The sequence below is a fragment of the Rhinatrema bivittatum genome, chromosome 3 (assembly GCF_901001135.1).
Source record: "Rhinatrema bivittatum chromosome 3, aRhiBiv1.1, whole genome shotgun sequence".
NCBI classification, from domain to species: domain Eukaryota; kingdom Metazoa; phylum Chordata; class Amphibia; order Gymnophiona; family Rhinatrematidae; genus Rhinatrema; species Rhinatrema bivittatum.
The window spans coordinates 572,615,754-572,635,682 of NC_042617.1; the positions used below are offsets into that span (position 1 = coordinate 572,615,754).

General features: G+C 42.8%; 1 protein-coding gene across 1 annotated transcript in view; it reads right to left on the reverse strand.

Moving 5' to 3' along the window:
• SYNE1 (spectrin repeat containing nuclear envelope protein 1) overlaps positions 1–19,929 on the reverse strand; it is a 966,955-nt gene that overhangs the window by 879,565 nt on the left and 67,461 nt on the right. Inside the window, 2 exon segments of the mRNA XM_029596918.1 lie at positions 17,232–17,341; positions 19,410–19,606. Of these exon segments, the coding sequence (XP_029452778.1) occupies positions 17,232–17,341; positions 19,410–19,606 (307 nt within the window).

The following is a 19,929-nucleotide window of genomic DNA, read 5'->3' on the forward strand; positions in this document are numbered from 1 at the left end:
TTTTTAGCGGTGAACAGTAGTCACAAAAACCAACGCCGGGTTTATCGGCGTCGGTTTTCGTGGCTGTCCGCTGGTAAGGAAAATTGACGCCGATAAACTCTGTGTCGGTTTTCGTGACCAGCGTACGGCAGTCACGAAAACCGATTGACTTCTCATTAGCAAGGATGCGTTAGGGTCGCCTCCTTGCTAACGCATCCTTGCTAATGAGAACTCAATTAAATATTGCATGGCACCCTCCTTGGGGGCGCCTGGGGCGCGTTAAGAGAGCGGGCGCTGACTGTTCAGCACCCGCTTTCTACACGAGTTTATTGCATCGGCCCCTCTGTGTTTATCCCACGCTTTCTTGAATTCAGACACTGTCCTTGTCTCCACCACCTCCACGGGGAGGCTGTTCTGATGAAGAAAAGCATAAAAAGCACCCACATTTCACTGAGATTCATAACAGAGGAAGTGGTCACACGGGAGAAACTTCAAATTCAAAAAATGCATTTCTCCTTACAGTTGAAATAAAAATAATGAAAAAAGAGGTGTATTCATGGTTTTCTTTCTGTGACATAAATAAACGATGATGGTGATAATGCCAATGATAACTTCCAATTCAATTACTTTAATCAAGCTTTGCTGGTGTTTCTGCTTTAAAACCTAAGGACTACCCTGGGGCCCCAAGGAATTAAAAATTAAGCCCCTAAAACATTGCTGCTGGCAATCCAGGAGAAGTATATGAGGAATTAAAAAGAAAACAAACAGAAGAGTTGAAAGATAAACCAGACAGATCTTATTATCAGCTTCCCATTGGAGGAGGCCTTTGTACAGACCAGGTTTGCAATGTCAAGGGTTTAGGAGAAGAAAGACAGCACAAGCCAAAAAAAAAAGGGAAGACAGTGTTAGTTAGTTGGGGACACTCTGTCCACTTGGAAGATTATGATGAAGAAGCGTTCCCAGCTGCAGCAGGAAGGCAAAATGCAGCTGGGGACAACAGCACAAATGCAAGACAACGTTCTGCAGTGTGATTCTTTGTGCAGGGTCTCTGGATGCTCCACGGTGATAAAACAGCAGGTAATTACCAAAGACAAATGCATTATTGAAGAGATCATGATAAACGGGCTGCAAGTTGCTATGAACTTCCTTATGTCTTCAGTGACTGGTATATATATATTTTTTTTTTTTCCCGCAGATAACAAACAGTACTTGTAAAACAGTACAGTAACAAACACAAACCGCACCTGAAATAAACTCACTGTAAAAGTAAATCATGCCGCTATGGAAAATAAAAGCAGCTGTCCTCAAATTGGACCGTACGCATTGGAAACAATAAGCCCTTCACCATTTTTCTAATGATAGCTAATCAACTTCCTCCCAAAATTCACAAGGCTCTCATCAAAATAAAGGGGTTACAGTTAGCCCAGGCCTAAAACCTATTATGTCACAGTATGAAATTCCCAGAAATAGATCCAACCAGAGCTGGCAACCCTCGTAAAGAACAGACTTTGGCACGGTGCATGCTGAAACTCATTTCCTGCTTTGTAAATGCTACACTTCAGCTCAGTATGGAAAATAATCATTAGCTCCATGGGGTGTATTATATACTTAGCACCTCCTACACATTCAAAGATTTCGTATTGCTTTTTTATTGCATGTTTTGGGAGGAGGAGAAAATGTACCAAGAGGTTTTGGAGGTGTGGGTGAGTAGTGGAGTGCTAGAAACCCTGTCTACATCTTATGCCTTCGTTTCTCCTCTTTCAACACAACCGACCATAATGGTCCTTGGGCAAAATATGCATTCCTTACACTAAACTATACTCACGTTCCATGTGGGAATCGCACTACCTAAGTCTCCATGTGCGCTGAGAAGGCTAACTGCTGGAAAATCCTGCTGAGAAGGAATTTGTACCAGAGACAATCTGACACTCTACATATCTCCCGTTGTAATAGGGCACTTTCAAATCAGAGTGGGTTTTGGGGGGGCATTACCTGTAAGGGCCTGATTTACTAAACGTTTCCCATAAACACAGAATGACAGAAAGACCTTTGTAAAGCAGACCCAAACTGTGTCTACGCAGGATCATCAAGCAACTAAATTATCTTCTGAAAAAAAAGATTCGTCTTTTTAACTAGCATGGGGTGCTGTGTGTCAAGAATTTTTACTGGGAAAACATTTCATACCAGGCATACAAAAAAGATGATGACTTCAAGTACAAGGCAACAGTGAAAGCATGTCCCTCTCTGTTGCCAATCGATTTACTTCTAGCACGTAATGCCTGCAGTAACCAACACAGAGTAGAACATTCTCAACACGAATGCTGAGAGATTTGAAATCATGGATTTCAGTAAACCAGATTTTTCTACCTGACAGCAAGCTTTAAGGTTTACTTCTACACCTGGCCTTCACATTTTGGGTCCAACATAATGGGCAGAGCTGGTGCTGGCTTTTTGGCTGCCCTGTGCAAACAATTACTGTGCTCCCCCCCCCAATTCATTCATTCTCTGTCCCAGGGCCCACCCAAAAAACACCCACCTCCCTTCAGTGGTACAAACTTTAAAAACTGACACCATCCCTCCCCACCCCCCAAACCCATGACTGGTCAAGGGTATTAGGTGCCTCAGGCGAATCTTATAGCCTTGCACAACACCCCCCCCCCCCCCCCCCCGGCCCATTCCACACACACAGTTAAGAGCGTATGCATTTATATTTTACATGAAAAATATCAAAGTACAGTATTCTGAGATTAAAATATCGCTTACATTATATTTACATGCACTGCTGTGATGCCAACCAGAAATCCCTGCAGAAAAGACACTTGGAACCCATGTGGTATTAGGCCTATTGTGATGTGTGTTGGGTGTGGGCTTCACTCTCTGAAAGCCCAAATATACTAATACACTTCCTATTAGGAAAATGCCTCACCTCAGTCACACATGCAGAGCATAAACAGACCCTCACCAAATACAGAATAGAGTAACCATAAAGTAAAAATAGAAATGTGCAGACAAAAACTGAACTGGAAACCACAAGAAGCCAGACTCTCGATGCAGTGCAACAATGAAAAAACAGAACCATCACCATTCCTCAAACAATAAAATCAAGTCATAAAATAAACACATAATCATAACACTAAAAACATACAAATAATATTTTTTTTAAAAAGCCGATGAATAAAAGATCAAATAATTAAAAACTCATATACAAGTTTTTTCAAATGTTCCAGACACAATAAAATATTTCAAAACAGCAGACACATCAAATAACACCTGAAAAATAAAACTAAAAAGGATTTAAAAAATTCACATTCTTCATACCTGGGAACTTTGATTTTCCAGTCACCCTGAGACTGTCATGGATCAGTGGGAATGGGATGAACAAACTTTCTCCTCTCTTTCTTACACACACACACACACACACACACTCAAACACACACACACACACACACATACACATATACACACACACCCCTTGCAGGCTCCCATTAACAAAAACACCCATCCCAGGCAGGCTCCCATTCACTCAGCCACACCCCATCCCAGGCAGCCTCCCATTCATACACATACACATATGCAACCCAGGCAGGCTCCCATTCATACACCCACCAATCCCAGGCAGGCTCCCATTCATACACCCACCAATCCCAGGCAGGCTCCCATTCATACACCACCAATCCCAGGCAGCCTCCCATTCATACACCCACCAATCCCAGGCAGCCTCCCATTCACACACACACACACACACACACCCCCATCACAGGCAGCCTCCCATTCACACACGCAAACCTATCACAGGCAGCCTCCCATTCATACACCCACCAATCCCAGGCAGGCGCCCATTCACATACACACACACATCCTAGGCAGCCTCCCATTCATAATCCCATTCATCTGAAGCAGCTTCCCATTCACACACACCCACCCATCACAGGCAGCCTCCCATTCACCCACACAAACATGTAGAACAGGGCCCACGAGTCATTCCTTCTCTGCTGCTGCTGCCAGCCTGCACCTTTTTATTTATTTATTTATTTTATTTTAAAACTTTTCTATACCGTTGTTTAGTAATGTACCATCACAACGGTTTACATTTAGGCACGAATAGGTTTGGTTTCTAGGTTATCCATTGTGTGCCAATATTTACGGTTACATAGGTCAATAATATACTCTAAATGAGAAGTGGGATGAGGTTACCATTTATATGATTGTCGGGATAATCATATATGTGTATACTGTTTTCATTTAATATTTAATTATGCAGCTCCTCTTCATGTGCTGGCCCCAAGGTAATTCAGCACTCACAATGCTAGCACTTCCTGTATTGTCATCTCGTACATCATGAGATGAGAATACAGGAAGTGCTAGCACTGCGAGTGTTAAATACTGCGAGGCCAGAACAAGAGGAAGAGTTGTTGGACGGGCTTCCTCTTCTGCTGTGGCCTCCTGCTTCTTCTGCCACCAGTGGGCAGGTCTACCAATAGCACCATGGGCCTCCTGCTTCTTCTGATGCTAGTGGACCCAATCCCACTGGTGGCACCACAGGTCTTCACGTCTTCTGCAGCTAGTGGGATCAGGTCTACCAGCAGCAGCAGCATGGACCTCTCCCTGCTCCCGATGTCAACCCACCGGGTGTGCCGCCCTATGCAATTGCATGGTTTGTACACTCGATGGTGCCAGTCCTGACAGAGGGGTTACTAAATACCTCTAAGATCTAGGGCATGGAGGAGGTCTATAAACCCTCCTTTTTCTTCTTCCTGAGGTTTTGGTCATTAACTCAGCAATGATCAGCAGTTTCCCCTCCCCCCCAAGAACAATCCTATAAAAACACATAATTGGACATCACACAAATGATCTCTGTTCTAAGTTCCTATATAGCTCACTCATGCATACACACGCTTTCATATACACTTCCTTTCTCTCTCATATACACCCAAGCTCTCATGCACACTTTCTCACTCTTTCACTCATACATGCTCTCATATACACTTCCTCTTTCTCTTTCTCTCTCACATACACACACATGTTCTCAATCTCTCTTAGGCTCCCTCTCTCTCACACACACACACCCACACACACACAGGCTCTGACTCCCACAGGCTCCCACACCCACACACACACATATTCTCAACCACCACAAGCTACCTCTCACATACATTTGCTCTCAAACCCATAGGGCTCCCTCTCACACAACCACATACACACACACACACACACACACACACACATATATATATATATATATATATACACACACACACTCTTACACATGCTCCCTCACACACACAGACACACTCACTCCCACAGGCTTTCTTGTATTCACACATACAGACACACACAGGCTTTCACTCTGGGCCTCCCCCTCTCTTCTGTTTCTCCTCTTTGGCTACCAGTTAAAGAGGTATGCGGTGGCCTGTTGGGTCTCCTTTGGCCCCTGCAGGATGGGATCACAGACAGCCTGTGAGCCTTTTCTTGGGCTGCCACAGGATGGGATCCATGGTGGCCCCACAAGGTCTCCCTTTTCTTCATGGCCGAACAGCCACTGAAGAAGACCCAAGGCATGGAAGAGCAGACTCAGAGCATGGGCCTGGTGTGCCCAGGGCTACCAATGCCCCTAATGGGAATATGTAAACAGATTAGATGTTCCAAACGATTATCGGTCTATAAAAACCACAAATAAATAAATATGAAATTTTTGTTTACATTTTCAAAATTTCAGAATTCTCAGTTCACAAAAGAGATCTGATATCCTGTACATATTTTAAAATTAATGACTTAATTCCAAGAACACAGGAATGTAGGGCTGTAATGTATCTAGCAAGGTCATTCAACTTCTCTCTTTGCTTCTAGGTAGGATCTGCTCTGACTAAATTAATCCAAACAGAGTTTCATCTAATCTGCTTTCAGAGGTGAACTTTCAAAGCCATTTCTGTGCACAAAAATAGGTTTATGCTTTAAATGGCTTGTTAAAAAACTGCGCAGAGTGGGCCGGATTTTAATAGCTACACCCGATTGTATAACATGCGCACCGAGCCCTAGGGGAGCCTCGATGCCTTTCCCCGTTCCCTCCGAGGCCGCTCCAAAATCAGAGCGGCCTTGAAGGGAACTTTCCTCCGGCCCCCCCCCCCCCCACCTTCTCCTCTCTTCCCCTATCTAACCTGCCCCCCAGCCCTACCTAAATCCCCCTCCCCCCACCTTTATTTTATAAGTTGTGCCTGCCTCCAGGCAGGCATAGGTTGCGGCCGACCCACGATCCCGGGCACAGCAGCAAATGGCCGCTGTGCCTGGTGGCTCCAGCCACGCCACGCCATGCCCCACCCCACCCCCAGACCGCCCTGTCCCACCCACACCCCTCCCCTTTTTTCGAGCCCTGGGACATACGCACATCCTGAGGCTTTACGTGCATCGCCAGGCCTTTTGAAAATAGGCCCGGCGCGCATAGGCTTTGAAAATCTGCCCCAGTTATGTGCACATAAAAGTCTGTGTGAAATGAGATGTTCTAGGGAATGGGGTTGGCAGGAGTTTGAATTTACACACATGCTCCATACGAACATGCCATGCTGGGTCAGACCAAGGATCCATCAAGCCCAGCATCCTGTCTCCAACAGTGGCCAATCCAGGCTATAAGAACCTGGAAAGTACCCAAAAACTGAGGCTAGTAATAGTAGTGGCTATTTTCTAAGTCAAATGGATTAATAGCAGGTAATGGACTTCTCCTCCAAGAACTTATCCAAACCTTTTTTAAACCCAGCTACACTAACTGCACTAACCACATCCCCTGGCAACAGATTACAGAGTTTAATTGTGCGTTGAAAGAAAAAGAACTTTCTCTGATTAGTTTTAAATGTTTATTTATTTATTTAAAGTCTTTTCTATACCGTCGCTAAGTTATCTACCATCGCAACGGTTTACAAGTAGGCACATAAGTAAGTTTGGAGTAAGCGTACTATAGGACATTCTAACAGGTGCCATTAAGTTTCGGTTACATTAAATCATAAAAATAAGTACAAATGTTTAGTGATGTAGGTTCTGACCATGTGTACCTAGATGGTACTTTTACAGGTCAAATAAATCACATTTACTGTGTTATATTATTACATTCATTGTGTACTCAATTTGTTAAAATATTGTAATGCACATTTAGGAGAATAGTGCTGTGTGCCGGTGCTCTTCTATTTATTCCAGTGTATTTTCTATTCTCCGGTCTCTTTATAAAAGACTTGTTTAAAAATCCATGTCTTTAGACTTCTCTTGAATGTTTTGGGGTCTCTCTGTAATCTGGTCTCCAAAGGTATTGCGTTCCAGAGTGTGGGTCCTGCTAAAGACAATGCCCTTTCTCTTACCTGGGTTAGTCTCGCTGTCTTGACTGAGGGAATGGTTAAGAGAGCTTTGTTGGCTGAACGAATGTTCCTGTGTGGGACGTGTACCCGTAGTGCAGTGTTTAGCCAGTCCGCTTTTTCATCATGTATTAGTTTATGTATGTTGCATAGGGCTTTGTATTTTATTCTGTGTTCTATGGGTAGCCAGTGAAGTTCGGCCAGAGTTTCGGTTGTATGTCTCTTCTTCTTTCTCCAGTTAGTATTCTCGCTGCTGTGTTTTGTAGAATTTGAAGTGCCACATGCTAATTTCATGGAGTGCCCCCTAGTCCTTCTATTATGCGAAAGAGTAAATAACCGATTCACATCTACCCGTTCTAGACCTCTTATGATTTTAAACACCTCTATCATATCCTCCCTCAGCCGCCTCTTCTCCAAGCTGAAAAGTCCTAACCTCTTTAGTCTTTCCTCATAGGGGAGCTGTTCCATTCCCTTTATCATTTTGGTAGCCCTTCTCTGTACCTTCTCCATCGCAATTATATCTTTTTTGAGATGCGGCAACCAGAATTGTACACAGTATTCAAGGTGCGGTCTCACCATGGAGCGATACAGAGGCATTATGACATTTTCCGTTTTATTCACCATTCCCTTTCTAATAATTCCCAACATTCTGTTTGCTTTTTTGACTGCCGCAGCACACTGATTTCAATGTGTTATCCACTATGACGCCTAGATCTCTTTCTTGGGTAGTAGCTCCTAATATGGAACCCAACATTGTGTAATTATAGCATGGGTTATTTTTCCCTATATGCATCACCTTGCACTTATCCACATTAACTTTCATCTGCTATTTGGATGCCCAATTTTCCAGTCTCACAAGGTCTTCCTGCAATTTATCACAATCTGCTTGTGATTTAACTACTCTGAACAATTTTGTATCATCTTCAAATTTGATTACCTAACTCATTCTATTCCTTTCCAGATCATTTATAAATATATTAAAAAGCATGAATCCCAATACAGATCCCTGAGGCACTCCACTGCCCACCCCCCTCCACTGAAAAAATTGTCCATTTAATCCTATTCTCTGTTGAAAAGTATGTATGTAAATTCACATGCACATTACACGATGCACAAAGCAGATGCAACTTTCTGTGCGTGAGTTTGTGCATAGACTTTCACACAATTTTCAAAGCAAACTTATGCACCTAAGATTGCTTTGAAAATTGGTGTAACATATATGCACAACTGCAACATAAATTACCTGCAATTTTACAAAATTACCCTCTTAAAATCTTCCAGTGGGAGTAGCTACATTTCAGACTTGGATTTGGTTCTCAGGTCCCTTCTCAAGCTCCTTAGGCTGGCCAGGGATGTTGCAGAGGCAGTACTCACAGCCCCTGGGGGCAGGGAGTCTCAGTCATTGTGCAATGACACAGAGAGTGGACGGATTGGGGGCATCGCAATTAAAGTGTTCTAGAAAGAGGCCTAGCACATGGCCCCTGGTCAAGGACTAGACTAGGTGAGTTGGGAGGGGATATAATATAGTAGGACGGGAGAGGGAGGGAATCCACAGGTAGCTGCCAATCGTGAGCTGGAAGCCCAGAGATGCAGTAGGAAATTGTAGGCCCTCCCCTCCCTAAAAACATTTCCAATGACAGAAAGGTTGGAAAATCCATTATTTCTTTTCCCATCCCCTGTGGAGGATGAACACAGGAGATCACCACCTTCTGCTTACACTTCTTCATGGATTTAAATACTTCTGTCAAGTCGCTCCACAATCTCCTCTTCTCTGGTAAAAGTCATATCTCCTTCAGTCTTTGGTCAAAGGTCATATTATCTAAACCTGTACTTTCTGTAGGTTTCCTCTGGCTTTTTCTAAAATCCACATGTCATTTCTGAATTACGGAAGCCAAAACTGGACACACTGGGGTCAATTCCAAAGCCGTTTATACACAGAAAACATAGATTCGTGAGTGCGAATGGCTTGTTATATAAAACTGCATGGGGTTTGTGTGCATAAAGGTACATATACAGCCTGATTTCATGTACACTTTCATGCACACAAAAAAAGAGGCATTCTGGCGGCCTGGGGTTGGGATTTACAAGCACACTTTAGATTTTAAAAAGTATTTGTGTACATGAAACTGCACAAGTTAGGCCCAACAAAGGGCAGGGGTAACTGCGCTGGTTCGTTTGTGCGCACTATTTTGGATAATTTACAAAACCACCTTGTGCCATCACTTATGCATAACTTCTGAGGGGTTTTATATAATTACCCTCAATACTCTCGAGGCCTTAAAAATGTAGAACAGAGCAGGTAACCACTTGACTTACACGATACTACTGTGCCTGCATCCCAATTCAATGTTAACTTTTTCTTTTACAACTGCACTACATTTTTGATTCATATTTACTTACCAATAAGAAGAGTATTGATATATATCTACAAAAAAAAACCTAACACTGCATGCATACACCTCAATGAAACAGGATGAGAATAACAAAAACAACAAAATCTCACTTAACCTCCTTTCAAACTCATTCCGTTAAAAAGAGCCACAGTTAAGTATTCGTGGAAAGCTCCAGAAGATGGCCGGAGGTGAGAAGGATGCCCAAAAATGATCTGGAATGCCATGCGCTGTCGTTTGCTGTGTTTTACAGGGACCAAGGTAAAATTGGCAAGGAAAGTGCAAGACGCACACAAAACATACACCAATCAGGACCGGCATGCAGAGAGGGTTACTAAGCAGGGAAAGTCAGCCCTGGGGGGTTGTGGGTGGAGCATTCTCCTGTTCTATAACCTTCAACCCTTACCTGGAGTCTGGGAATAGAAATAGCAAAAGTTGGGATTGCTCAAAGTGAGTCCTAGCAGTGTGAAACGACAACTAGGCATAAGTAGGCAAATAAAATAAAGCAACACGGGCCAAAAACGAATGTCAGCGCCAAGAAAGAAACAGCCTAGAAACTCTGCTATTAACCAAGACGATCAAGCGACAGCATTTTCAACAAAAGGGTCCAGTCTGGAAACTCCCTTCCAGCAGCTTGTTAAATCTCAAAATGCAAATACTCGCTCATCAAGTCCACTTAAACAGGCTGCTTTGCAAATCAAATCACCACTGGGCAGTTATCAGTCCATGACAACCGCAAAATATGCAGCCACTTCGATTTCCTTTCGTTCCTCTTCTTTAATGAACAGAAATAGTAATGTTCTTTCAATGTATGTCTTCGAGGGGCCTCGGATGTTCCCTTCCCCAGCGGTGCTTGGGTTTTTGTGCAATGCAGGATTTCAGATATGGGTGACTGTAGAATAGCTTCAGTCAGAAAGCAAAGCCGGTAATAAGATGCCATTTGCTGTATGAACCACGTGTCCCGCATGTGCTGTGCACTGTTGCCTCCTTTAGTAATGCTTCGTTGTTATTTTGCAATGAAGAGAATTTAGTGTTGACCAACAACAGAACTTCTTTACCGATCCAGCAAGATTGACCCCAGCCTAACACTAAATGCCCAACTCATGCCTATGAGTTTTTTTGCTGGGTTAAAAAAGAAAAAAAAACAAAACCTAATAGCATTGCAGAAACACCAGAAAATACAATCAGAAATCGACCTGAGCACAATCTGTCTCAGTCAGTGCATGCATAGCAATGTAAACAGAGATACAGAAAGCACAGAAAGAATCCTTGGCAAATGGAGACCTAAAATTTAAAAGTTATGCCTCCTAATGTACATACTCAATTATGATCAAAGCTGAGTGAGACGTACATTGGTCTTTTATCCTTTCGCTAAATAATCCAACTGATTTTTTTTCCACGTTTTTACTAGTGGAAAAATGACGTTAAGAATAATTTGTGAAGATCTAATTCACCCAAGGTACCAATAACCTCAGAATTTGTTTCAGTTTATGAACACATCCTTCTGTTAGCTAAACGGCAAAGATGAAGACAAAAGTCTTCAGCTGTTGCAGATATATTAGGAATAACTAGGGGAAAAGCTTGGCAGCTCCAGGCCTTAGCAGAACAGAACAGCCAAATTAGGAAGCCCAGCTTTCAAAACTATCCGTAAGAACATAAGAAATTGCCATGTTGGGTCAGACCAAGGGTCCATCAAGACCAGCATCCTGTTTCCAACAGAGGCCAAACCAGGCCACAAAAACCTGGCAATTACCCAAACACTAAGAAGATCCAATGCTACTGATGCAATTAATAGCAGTGGCTATTCCCTAAGTAAACTTGATTAATAGCAGGTAATGGACTTCTCCGTGGTACATGTACATCGTCACACGAGACTTATGCTAGTATTTTATAAACTGTGTAGCGGGAGCTGCGCAGTTTATGAAATACCATGTATTTCTGTCCCAAAAGTACATGCGTATATCTGTAAAGCTATGTGCACATATTTTATATAAATAAAATTGTAATGATTTGTGTGTAACAACTCAGAATTAAATGCAGAGGCAGGTATTCTATAAAGCATGCATGTACTTCACTCTGAAAATACTTGCATGTACTTGCATGAAAATACTTGGAATCACCAGTTCCCCAATACCTCCACAAATTCATCTAGACCCTCCAGCACCTATTTATTTATTTATTTAGTTATAAAATGTATATTACACATTAAATGTTACGCGTACCACCCGCAGCGTGGCCCTCTCACCTTCTCATGTGGACTCCAGCTCCTGGTTCCTCTTCACTGGCGGCGGTGGGCTGCCAGTTCCGACCTCCGGTGCCTCTGGCTCTGCCATGGTCCCCAGTGTTGCCAGCTAAGATGTCCTTGCTCGTCGGGCCCCTCCCTAGATGTGTGTGTGCGCATCACTATTTCTTTTAAAGGGCTCGCGGTGGGAACCTGGCCGCTCCCCAGATGCTGAAGACAGACTCTTCAGCGTATAAAAGCTCAGGCCTTGCTCCATAGCATTGCCTTTGCAACAGGTCTCCTCGTACTCCTCATACTCGTTGCTGATTCAGAATCCTCTCTACTTCATGTTCCTGATTCCTGTGGTTCCAGGTTCCTGTCTTCCTCGTTCCTGTCTCATCTATGTGTTGGACTGACATTTTGGATTTCGACTCTGCTTTGACTACTCTTCAGCTTCTCTCCATCCCGGACCTCTGCTATGCCTGACTACTCTTCAGCCTATCTCCAACCCCAATCCTCCACTATGCCTGACTACTCTTCAGCTTATCTCCAACCCCAGACCTCAGCTATGCTTGACTATGCTTGCCTTCTCCGTGCCCTGACCCTTGCTTTGATTGACTATGCCTGCCTTCTCCGTGCCCTGACCACTGCCTTGATAGACTACGCTACAGACCTTTCTGTGTCCAGAGTTCTACGCTGCTTGCCATGACTTCCACTTGCCACCGGCTCTGATCCTAGCCTGTCAGTGACGCCTGCTCTTGCCTATCATCTGGACGTGGACTTACAAGGCTTAGGCCTTCCTTTGCTTGAGCGCCTCCAGTTACTTTTTGTTCCTTTGGTGCCTGAGTTCCTGTACCGAATCCAGTCCAGGGCAGGACTAATCCATCTACCGGCTGCTGTCTCTGGGCTGAAACACTTCTCGTTACTCACTAACCTCGAGGCCCACCTAAGTCCTGCCAGCTCCGGCACCCAAACTCTCAACCCGAGGGGAACGAGGACTGGTATAGGTGAAGCTCCAGCGGCCTCTAGCTTCAGCCCACTCCACCTGCTGACGGTGAGGACCCGTAGGTCCTTACGTATGGGTTGCGTCAACCCCACCTCGGCCCAAGGATCCACCTCCGACGCAAAATTAAACTGGCATAACTGTATGAAGTAGTTACAATAAATATATATATATTAATTTAAACATTCAACATAAATATCACATAATAATCAAAAACAGTTAGATAAACCACCCAGCCCCCCTATCCCCCACCCTGCCAATAATAAAATCACTCAGTCTAACAGGAAAGCATCCGGAAACAAAAAGTATGTTGTTTATTCATTTATTTATTTGACAATTATTTTATACCACCCATACAAAGTTCCGAGCTGTTTACAAAATAAAAACATTCATAATCGAAAAATAAACATTATAGCATAGGCAGAAATACAAATAATGACCAGCCAGCCAAGAATCAATGTTAGACCCATCAATATAATATCACTTATCGAAGGTCAACTCAAACAGGTATGTTTTTAGTAATTCTTAGTCTTTGGTACAGGAAGCAAGGGGAATGAAGGAGTAGCCTAGTGGTTACAGCAGGAGACCAGTGTTTGAGTCCCACTGTTGCTCCTTGGGCAAGTCACTTTACCCTCTATTGCCTCATGTACAAACTTAGGACAACCTCTATGATACAGGCAAGGAATTCCAAATTGTTGGGCCTGCCACAGAAAAAGTCCTCTCCTGAACCTCAGCAAGTCTCACACATTGTACAGAGGGAATGTCCACTAGACCTCTCTGAGAGGACCTTAGAAGATGGTTCAACTGATATAGATGTAGCATGCAACTGCACCATTGTAATGCAGTTTATGGACTAAGAGCACAATCTTATACTGGATACTCCAAACAACTGGGAGCCAGTGTAACCCCATCAAGACAAAAGTAAGGTGATCATGCCTCCCTAGGCCAGAAATGAAACGTGCTGCAGAATTCTGCCAACATATAAAGAGATGCAAAGTCCAAACAAGATAAAAACCATGGCTTGAACAATAGAGCAAAAACTACAAGGATCCCACAGAGATTTTAAAGAATGGGATATGCCCTAAAACAAACATATTTTTGCTCATGATAGCAATAATTCTCTAGGCAAAGCATTTCCTGTAAACTAATATTCTTTCAGTCATCCATTATTAGTCAATTACAGTATTAGAAAATGATTTGGGGCTGGCTTGATGGCTCAAGTGAAAGGTCATAGTTTGATTCCAGAGACCGGTCGATTACGCCATGGATTGGCTGGAATAGGGAGTCATGGTCTTTGATCAAAGGTGGCCGGATTCAGGGCCCATGATTACACGGTTCTAGAAGAAGCCCTGGTGCATGTCCCTTAGCACAAAGCCATCGCTGCAATGACCATGTTAAGTATTCTTGGGTGGGGGAGGAAAGGATTATAAAATATAGGTGAAAAGCCATGGGTTATTGTGAATGAAGCCTTATGGTGCCAGGATCTCAGTCCTGGGAAGAAGAGAATCTGAAAATATGAGAATAGTGGAGAAGTGGATGCAGTGAAAAGAAACGGAACAAATCTCCTCAGTTAGAGGAGGAGTGAAAGAAGAGGAAAAGACAGAAGAAAGAAATGAAAAGTTAAAAAAAGTAAAACTGAAAAATCAAAAGCATTAACATTAATAAGGAAAATTTTAAGGAAATGTCTACAAACATTCCACAGAATTTTGAAAACTTTGATACGGAACTTTCTAAATCTTGCCGTAAGTATCCCTGAACCTCTGCCAGAAACTGGGGACTATGACATCGCTAACACATTACCTATAGCATTATACTGTGCCTAGATATATTTTGAATTTCAGCTTTTCTATACATTTAAAGATTTTAAAACAAACAAAATACAAAGACCACAATTTTAATTTAAGGTGATTACAAGACAATGTGTCTCAGGACTTGATTTTATTACTGATATTAAATGGGTTGTGAATTGAAATGGCTTGGAAACTATTATTATTTATTTATTTATTTATTTATTTATTTATTTAACATTTTTATATACCGAAATTCATGTAGCAAAAGTTACATATCAATTCGGTTTACATTATAACATTAAACAAGCAAGACAGAGTGCAATTACATCGAACAGGAGGATAAAACTTGGATCAAGTAACTGGGGATTAAAGAAACAAGAAGTTACAATAAATAATGTAGTACTCAAAAGGATCTGGCTAAATATACAGAAGACACGTTACAAGGTGCGCATATTTGGGAAGATTTAGGGTAAAATTATTGGTGTGGATAGAAGGCTTTTTCGAATAGCCAAGTTTTGAGTCTCTTTTTAAAGACGATAGGGCAAGGTATTATATTGAAAGGCAGACTTCTAGTGTAACATCCATTCACTATACTAAAGCTCTTCTACCAAGGTCAATAAATGGAACTTATTTCACTAAACATTAAGGGGCGGATTTTCAAAGGGTTTCGCACGCATATTACGCGCGTAACCCAGAAAACCCGCTCCTGCGCGCACCAAGCCTATTTTGCATAGGCTCGGCGACGAGCACAAGCCCAGGGACGCGCGTATGTCTCAGGGCTTTGAAAAAGGGGCAGGAAGGGGGTGGGGCGCCGGTCCAGGGGCCTCCGGCATGGCCAGAGGCAGGCGTAACTAAGACATCAAAGGTGGGGGGGATTTAGATAGGGCTGGGGGGTGGGTTAGATAGGGGAAGGGAGGGGAAGGTGGGGGGAGTGGAAGGAAAGTTCCCTCCGAGACCGCCATCGGGGCTCCCCTAGGGCTCGGCGCATGCGCTGACCCCAGATTTAATAACATGAGCGCGCGGCTGCGCGCGCTCATGTTATTAAATCGGGCGTAGATACTAAAATCTGGCCCTAAGAGGTCCAGATTCAGACACAGCCAGCTAGCAAAGTCATAGTGTCATTCATCGCTAGGGAAACGCCATAACACATGCGATATTTAGCACAATGCATGACGCGAATGCATATTTTCAAAATGTATTCAAGGGGGAGGAGTTCAGGCGGGATCTATGGAAATGGCATTAATGCAGCATGCAACAGCAAAAGAAATACATCTTTTTTCCTGGCATTAAACTGTGCGCTATGCCAGGGGGGAGGAAGAGAGAGAGAGAACCTCTGGGGTGGCACACATAGTAGTCAACTCTTTATACCACTGTAGGAGGGCCAGCTAGTAACTGAAGGCCAGGTTTTGGTGGTGGTCTAAGGTTTTGGGGCAAGTTTTACAAGGACAGTGAGACGCAGGAACAGCACAGTACATGTCAGTGAAGATTTGACAAGATTTTGGAATGAGGAAAGTCACACAAAGATGAGATTACTACACTGTTTTCTCGCCCTAGCTTGATGCACTCTCTGCAAGGGTACTAGTATGTAAAACTGGCCCCAAAACCCTAGACCACCACCAAAAACTCACTACGAGTTACTAGCTGGCCCTCCTAGAGTGATATAAATATTTGACTACTATGAGAGCCTTAGAAAGTGTCCCTTTCTCTCTGTCTCTCTCTGCATGCAAAATGTATTGCATTTTGATGTACAGTCGCACAACTGAATAGCACCGGATATCTTAAGTAGTTATCCGGCTAACCTTAGGACAGTTCTTTGACCCAACCAGACTTAGCCAGCTAAGTTAACTGGCTAACTCTGAATATCGGAGTTAGCTGTTTAACTTAGCCGGCTATCTCAACTCCTCCCAGTTATGCCCCTGGAATGCCCCCAACTTATCTGACTAAATTCTATCCGCCTAACTTATTAGCCTACTAGAATTTAGCCGGATAAAGGCTGAATATAGCCGGGTGAGCCATTTAGATGGTTAACTAACTATTACGTTATCCGTTAAATGGGTGTTGAATATGGACCTCTAAAAGGATATGCAAGCTTAACAGATCAATTAGCAGAGAGTTCATTTAACCTTAACTAAAAATCATTTAACTATGTGCCTTTTATTTTTGCCTGCAGCTGCCTTAATTAAAGATTTTGAAAAGCTGTGACTTAAGATTCAGCCTGCATAAACCCAAACATTTCAAAAACTACTGTCTATCAATGTTAAAGAGCAGAGCTTCACCGTGATAGGTTTACACTTTAACGACATTTCATTTATGAACAAGGAGGATAGCTGCTTGCACATTATGATGTGAGATACAAATCCCTGACAGGGCAATGCTGCCAGCAGTCAATGCTACAGAGAAATGTTTTCCTTGGTCTCAAAAATGTTATCATCACAGTGCCGAGCAAAGATACCGGGAATGATGACTAAAGTACTCTGCATTGATTCACACCAAAAAAGCACGGTGAAAACTTACATCATCTTCCAGTCCTTCAGTTGCTGTGTTGTGAGGATCAGGATAATGCTTCAGGAACTGTGCCACATAGGTCATGATGGACTTCTCATCTGGTTTGTCTACATCCACATCTGAGCAAAGTAGAAAGTACAGCTCAAAATCTCCGTTTATCTCCTTCACAATTACTATTTTTCTTCATCAGTCCTATGTCTCTTAACATCCCTCAGTTTCTAATCCATCTCTCCCTACTTGTTCCCTCAATCTTATTCCAACCGTAACCCTTCCCTCGATTTTCCCGGAAAGCCATTCCAGTATTTCTCACATCTTAAACATGTCCCTCCATGTTGGCACTTCCCCAAATAACCTCAAGCCAGCTAGTGTCATTGTCGTCACTGATTAAGGTCTACTGTTCCTTCTTTTCTCTCCATTGTCCACTCTCATTTTTCTCATTCCTATCATAACATTACTGAAAAATCTGTTTTCCACCAACCCTGTTTTTTCCACATACTCATTCAGTCCATGAACATCTTTATTCCAAATTTTATCTCAACATTACAACTGCAAAGAAGTCATATTGGTGCTGCTGGAGTGTGTCAGACCTTGGGTTGATTCCTTTCCCTAGATAATATGGATTATATAATTGTTCTCCATACCAATATTTATGGCAGCGATGCAGTATGACTGAGCTGTTTTCCAACACTGCGACATTTTGCTGCTATAAACGACAAGTACAGGAACCTAAAAGCATTATTGATTCATATTTTGCTTTGTCTTTTGTTCCAAGGTGATCAAAAAAAGACAGCAGGTTACATATTGCAGGTTCAGACAGGCTATTTGGTCGGTGACATCCAGCAAATCAGCAAAACATACAAACTGTAATGAAAAACCCAATTATTTTATGAAGCTTTATTTTTTGCCCTGTGACTTTCCACAGCCCAAAGTTGTTGAATGTTACTCAGCAGCAAGCTACATGAAGTGCAACCATTTGTAACTACAAATGGTTCACCTATATTAAGTGGTAACTATAAAATGTAATTGGGCAACGCTTTTTGGCAACATAAATTCTGTCCTCTGATCTCCCTGACATAAGCAATTGCCCAGCCCTTGTTATGCATCATGAAAAGCAGATCTTCCAACTGCAGACAACTATTTCTATGAAAAATGATAAAATGCCAGAAGAGTGTACAGCTGGAAATTATACGCATTACAAAAGGGGAGAAGGTTAAAGGTCCCCCGCCACATGAAAAAGAAGATCAAAATCAGGATTTGTTTTGCTACGGGAGGGATGTGATGTGAGTCCGTTTTTGCAGAAAGACCCTTTTCCTAGTGCATTGTGGTAGTTGTGGTTTTGCTTCTACTATTACCACACGTACCTAAAGAGAGTTTCAAATACCTCAGGACCAGCCAAATGTCTCCTCTAAATACCAGGTCTCATCACATCCTTGCTACTGGCCTTCAAGGTGTGCTCCTTTCTGTGGTTTTACCACGGTGATGGCATTATAGCACTTGAATCCAATTTGCGACTTATTCCTTATGAGCTTGTATTTGATGCCTGTGATGAGTATCACTATGCTGGCTTACCATACTGCAGCTAAATCCAATGCACTAAAACCCAAATAATGTGCCATGCAATTCTGCAGCAAAAAAAGCCCCAAAACTCAGCTTAAATTTTTTATCCCCCTAGACCTCAGTCATTTCTTCCCTCCCTTAAGATGAAGGGGTATGTCCCACAGCACACGAGCATCCACACTGGCAGGGCCAAATTTTTTACTAGTAACGACAAGTAATGGTTGTACATTCCTAACGGATCTACACATTTGTGAGCATGGCATTCATTGACCAGTAAGAGCTTCTGCCCCACGTGCCACGCTTTAATGCATACATCAGCACGTTAGTGCATGTTGAAGCAAATGAGTGTGTGCCATCTCCAGAATGAATGTCCCGATGGTTAAAAAAACCCATCAACATCAAAGGCCAGAAATGCAGCAGTGCCCCAATTTGTAACCACTGATATTTGATTAACCAACCTCCCCAGGGCATTCCTGACAATTTTCACGTCAATCTCTCTGCTGGTTTTTTGAGTTGAAAGAGGGTCATGGATGCATACACAGGACAGACACAATGTCCTTATTAGGTGCTCCTTTATTTATTTTGTTCACAAACACCTAATAATCATATCAATAATAAAAAATACTCTACCTTCGGGGTCCAATAGTCTTGGGATCCCCAGTTCTGTTTCTGCAATTGTAAAAGCCTCCTCCAGGTTTTCCCGGTTCGATCTTCCTTTTAGTTTCTCCATGTCCACCAAATCAGGGCGAATGGCATAGATAACTGAATGAAAGGCAACGCCATTTCTCCAGCTTGATCCAAAATCCTTTATTTCAATTCCAAGTCGCCTTGAAATACATAAAAACAACAAGGGTTAATGCAATTTTCTTATTAAAAGGCAAAGCATTTATGCTTACTAGTTGACAAACACTTCACCCTCCAATTAGCCTCATACAAACTTTGTTCACCTCTGCTACTAAATTAACTCAACATGTTAAGTCTTCTTTGATTGAGTCTTGTCCCGGTCCGAGCACTGAACAGCTGCAGATTCCTGTGGGGAATCTAGGGGACACGCCACCTGTGGGGGTTCCTCTGCTTTAAATGGAGACCCCCATGGGTCGCACACAACCACTCCCAGATTTTCACAGAAATCGGCAGCGTTTCAGTGGTC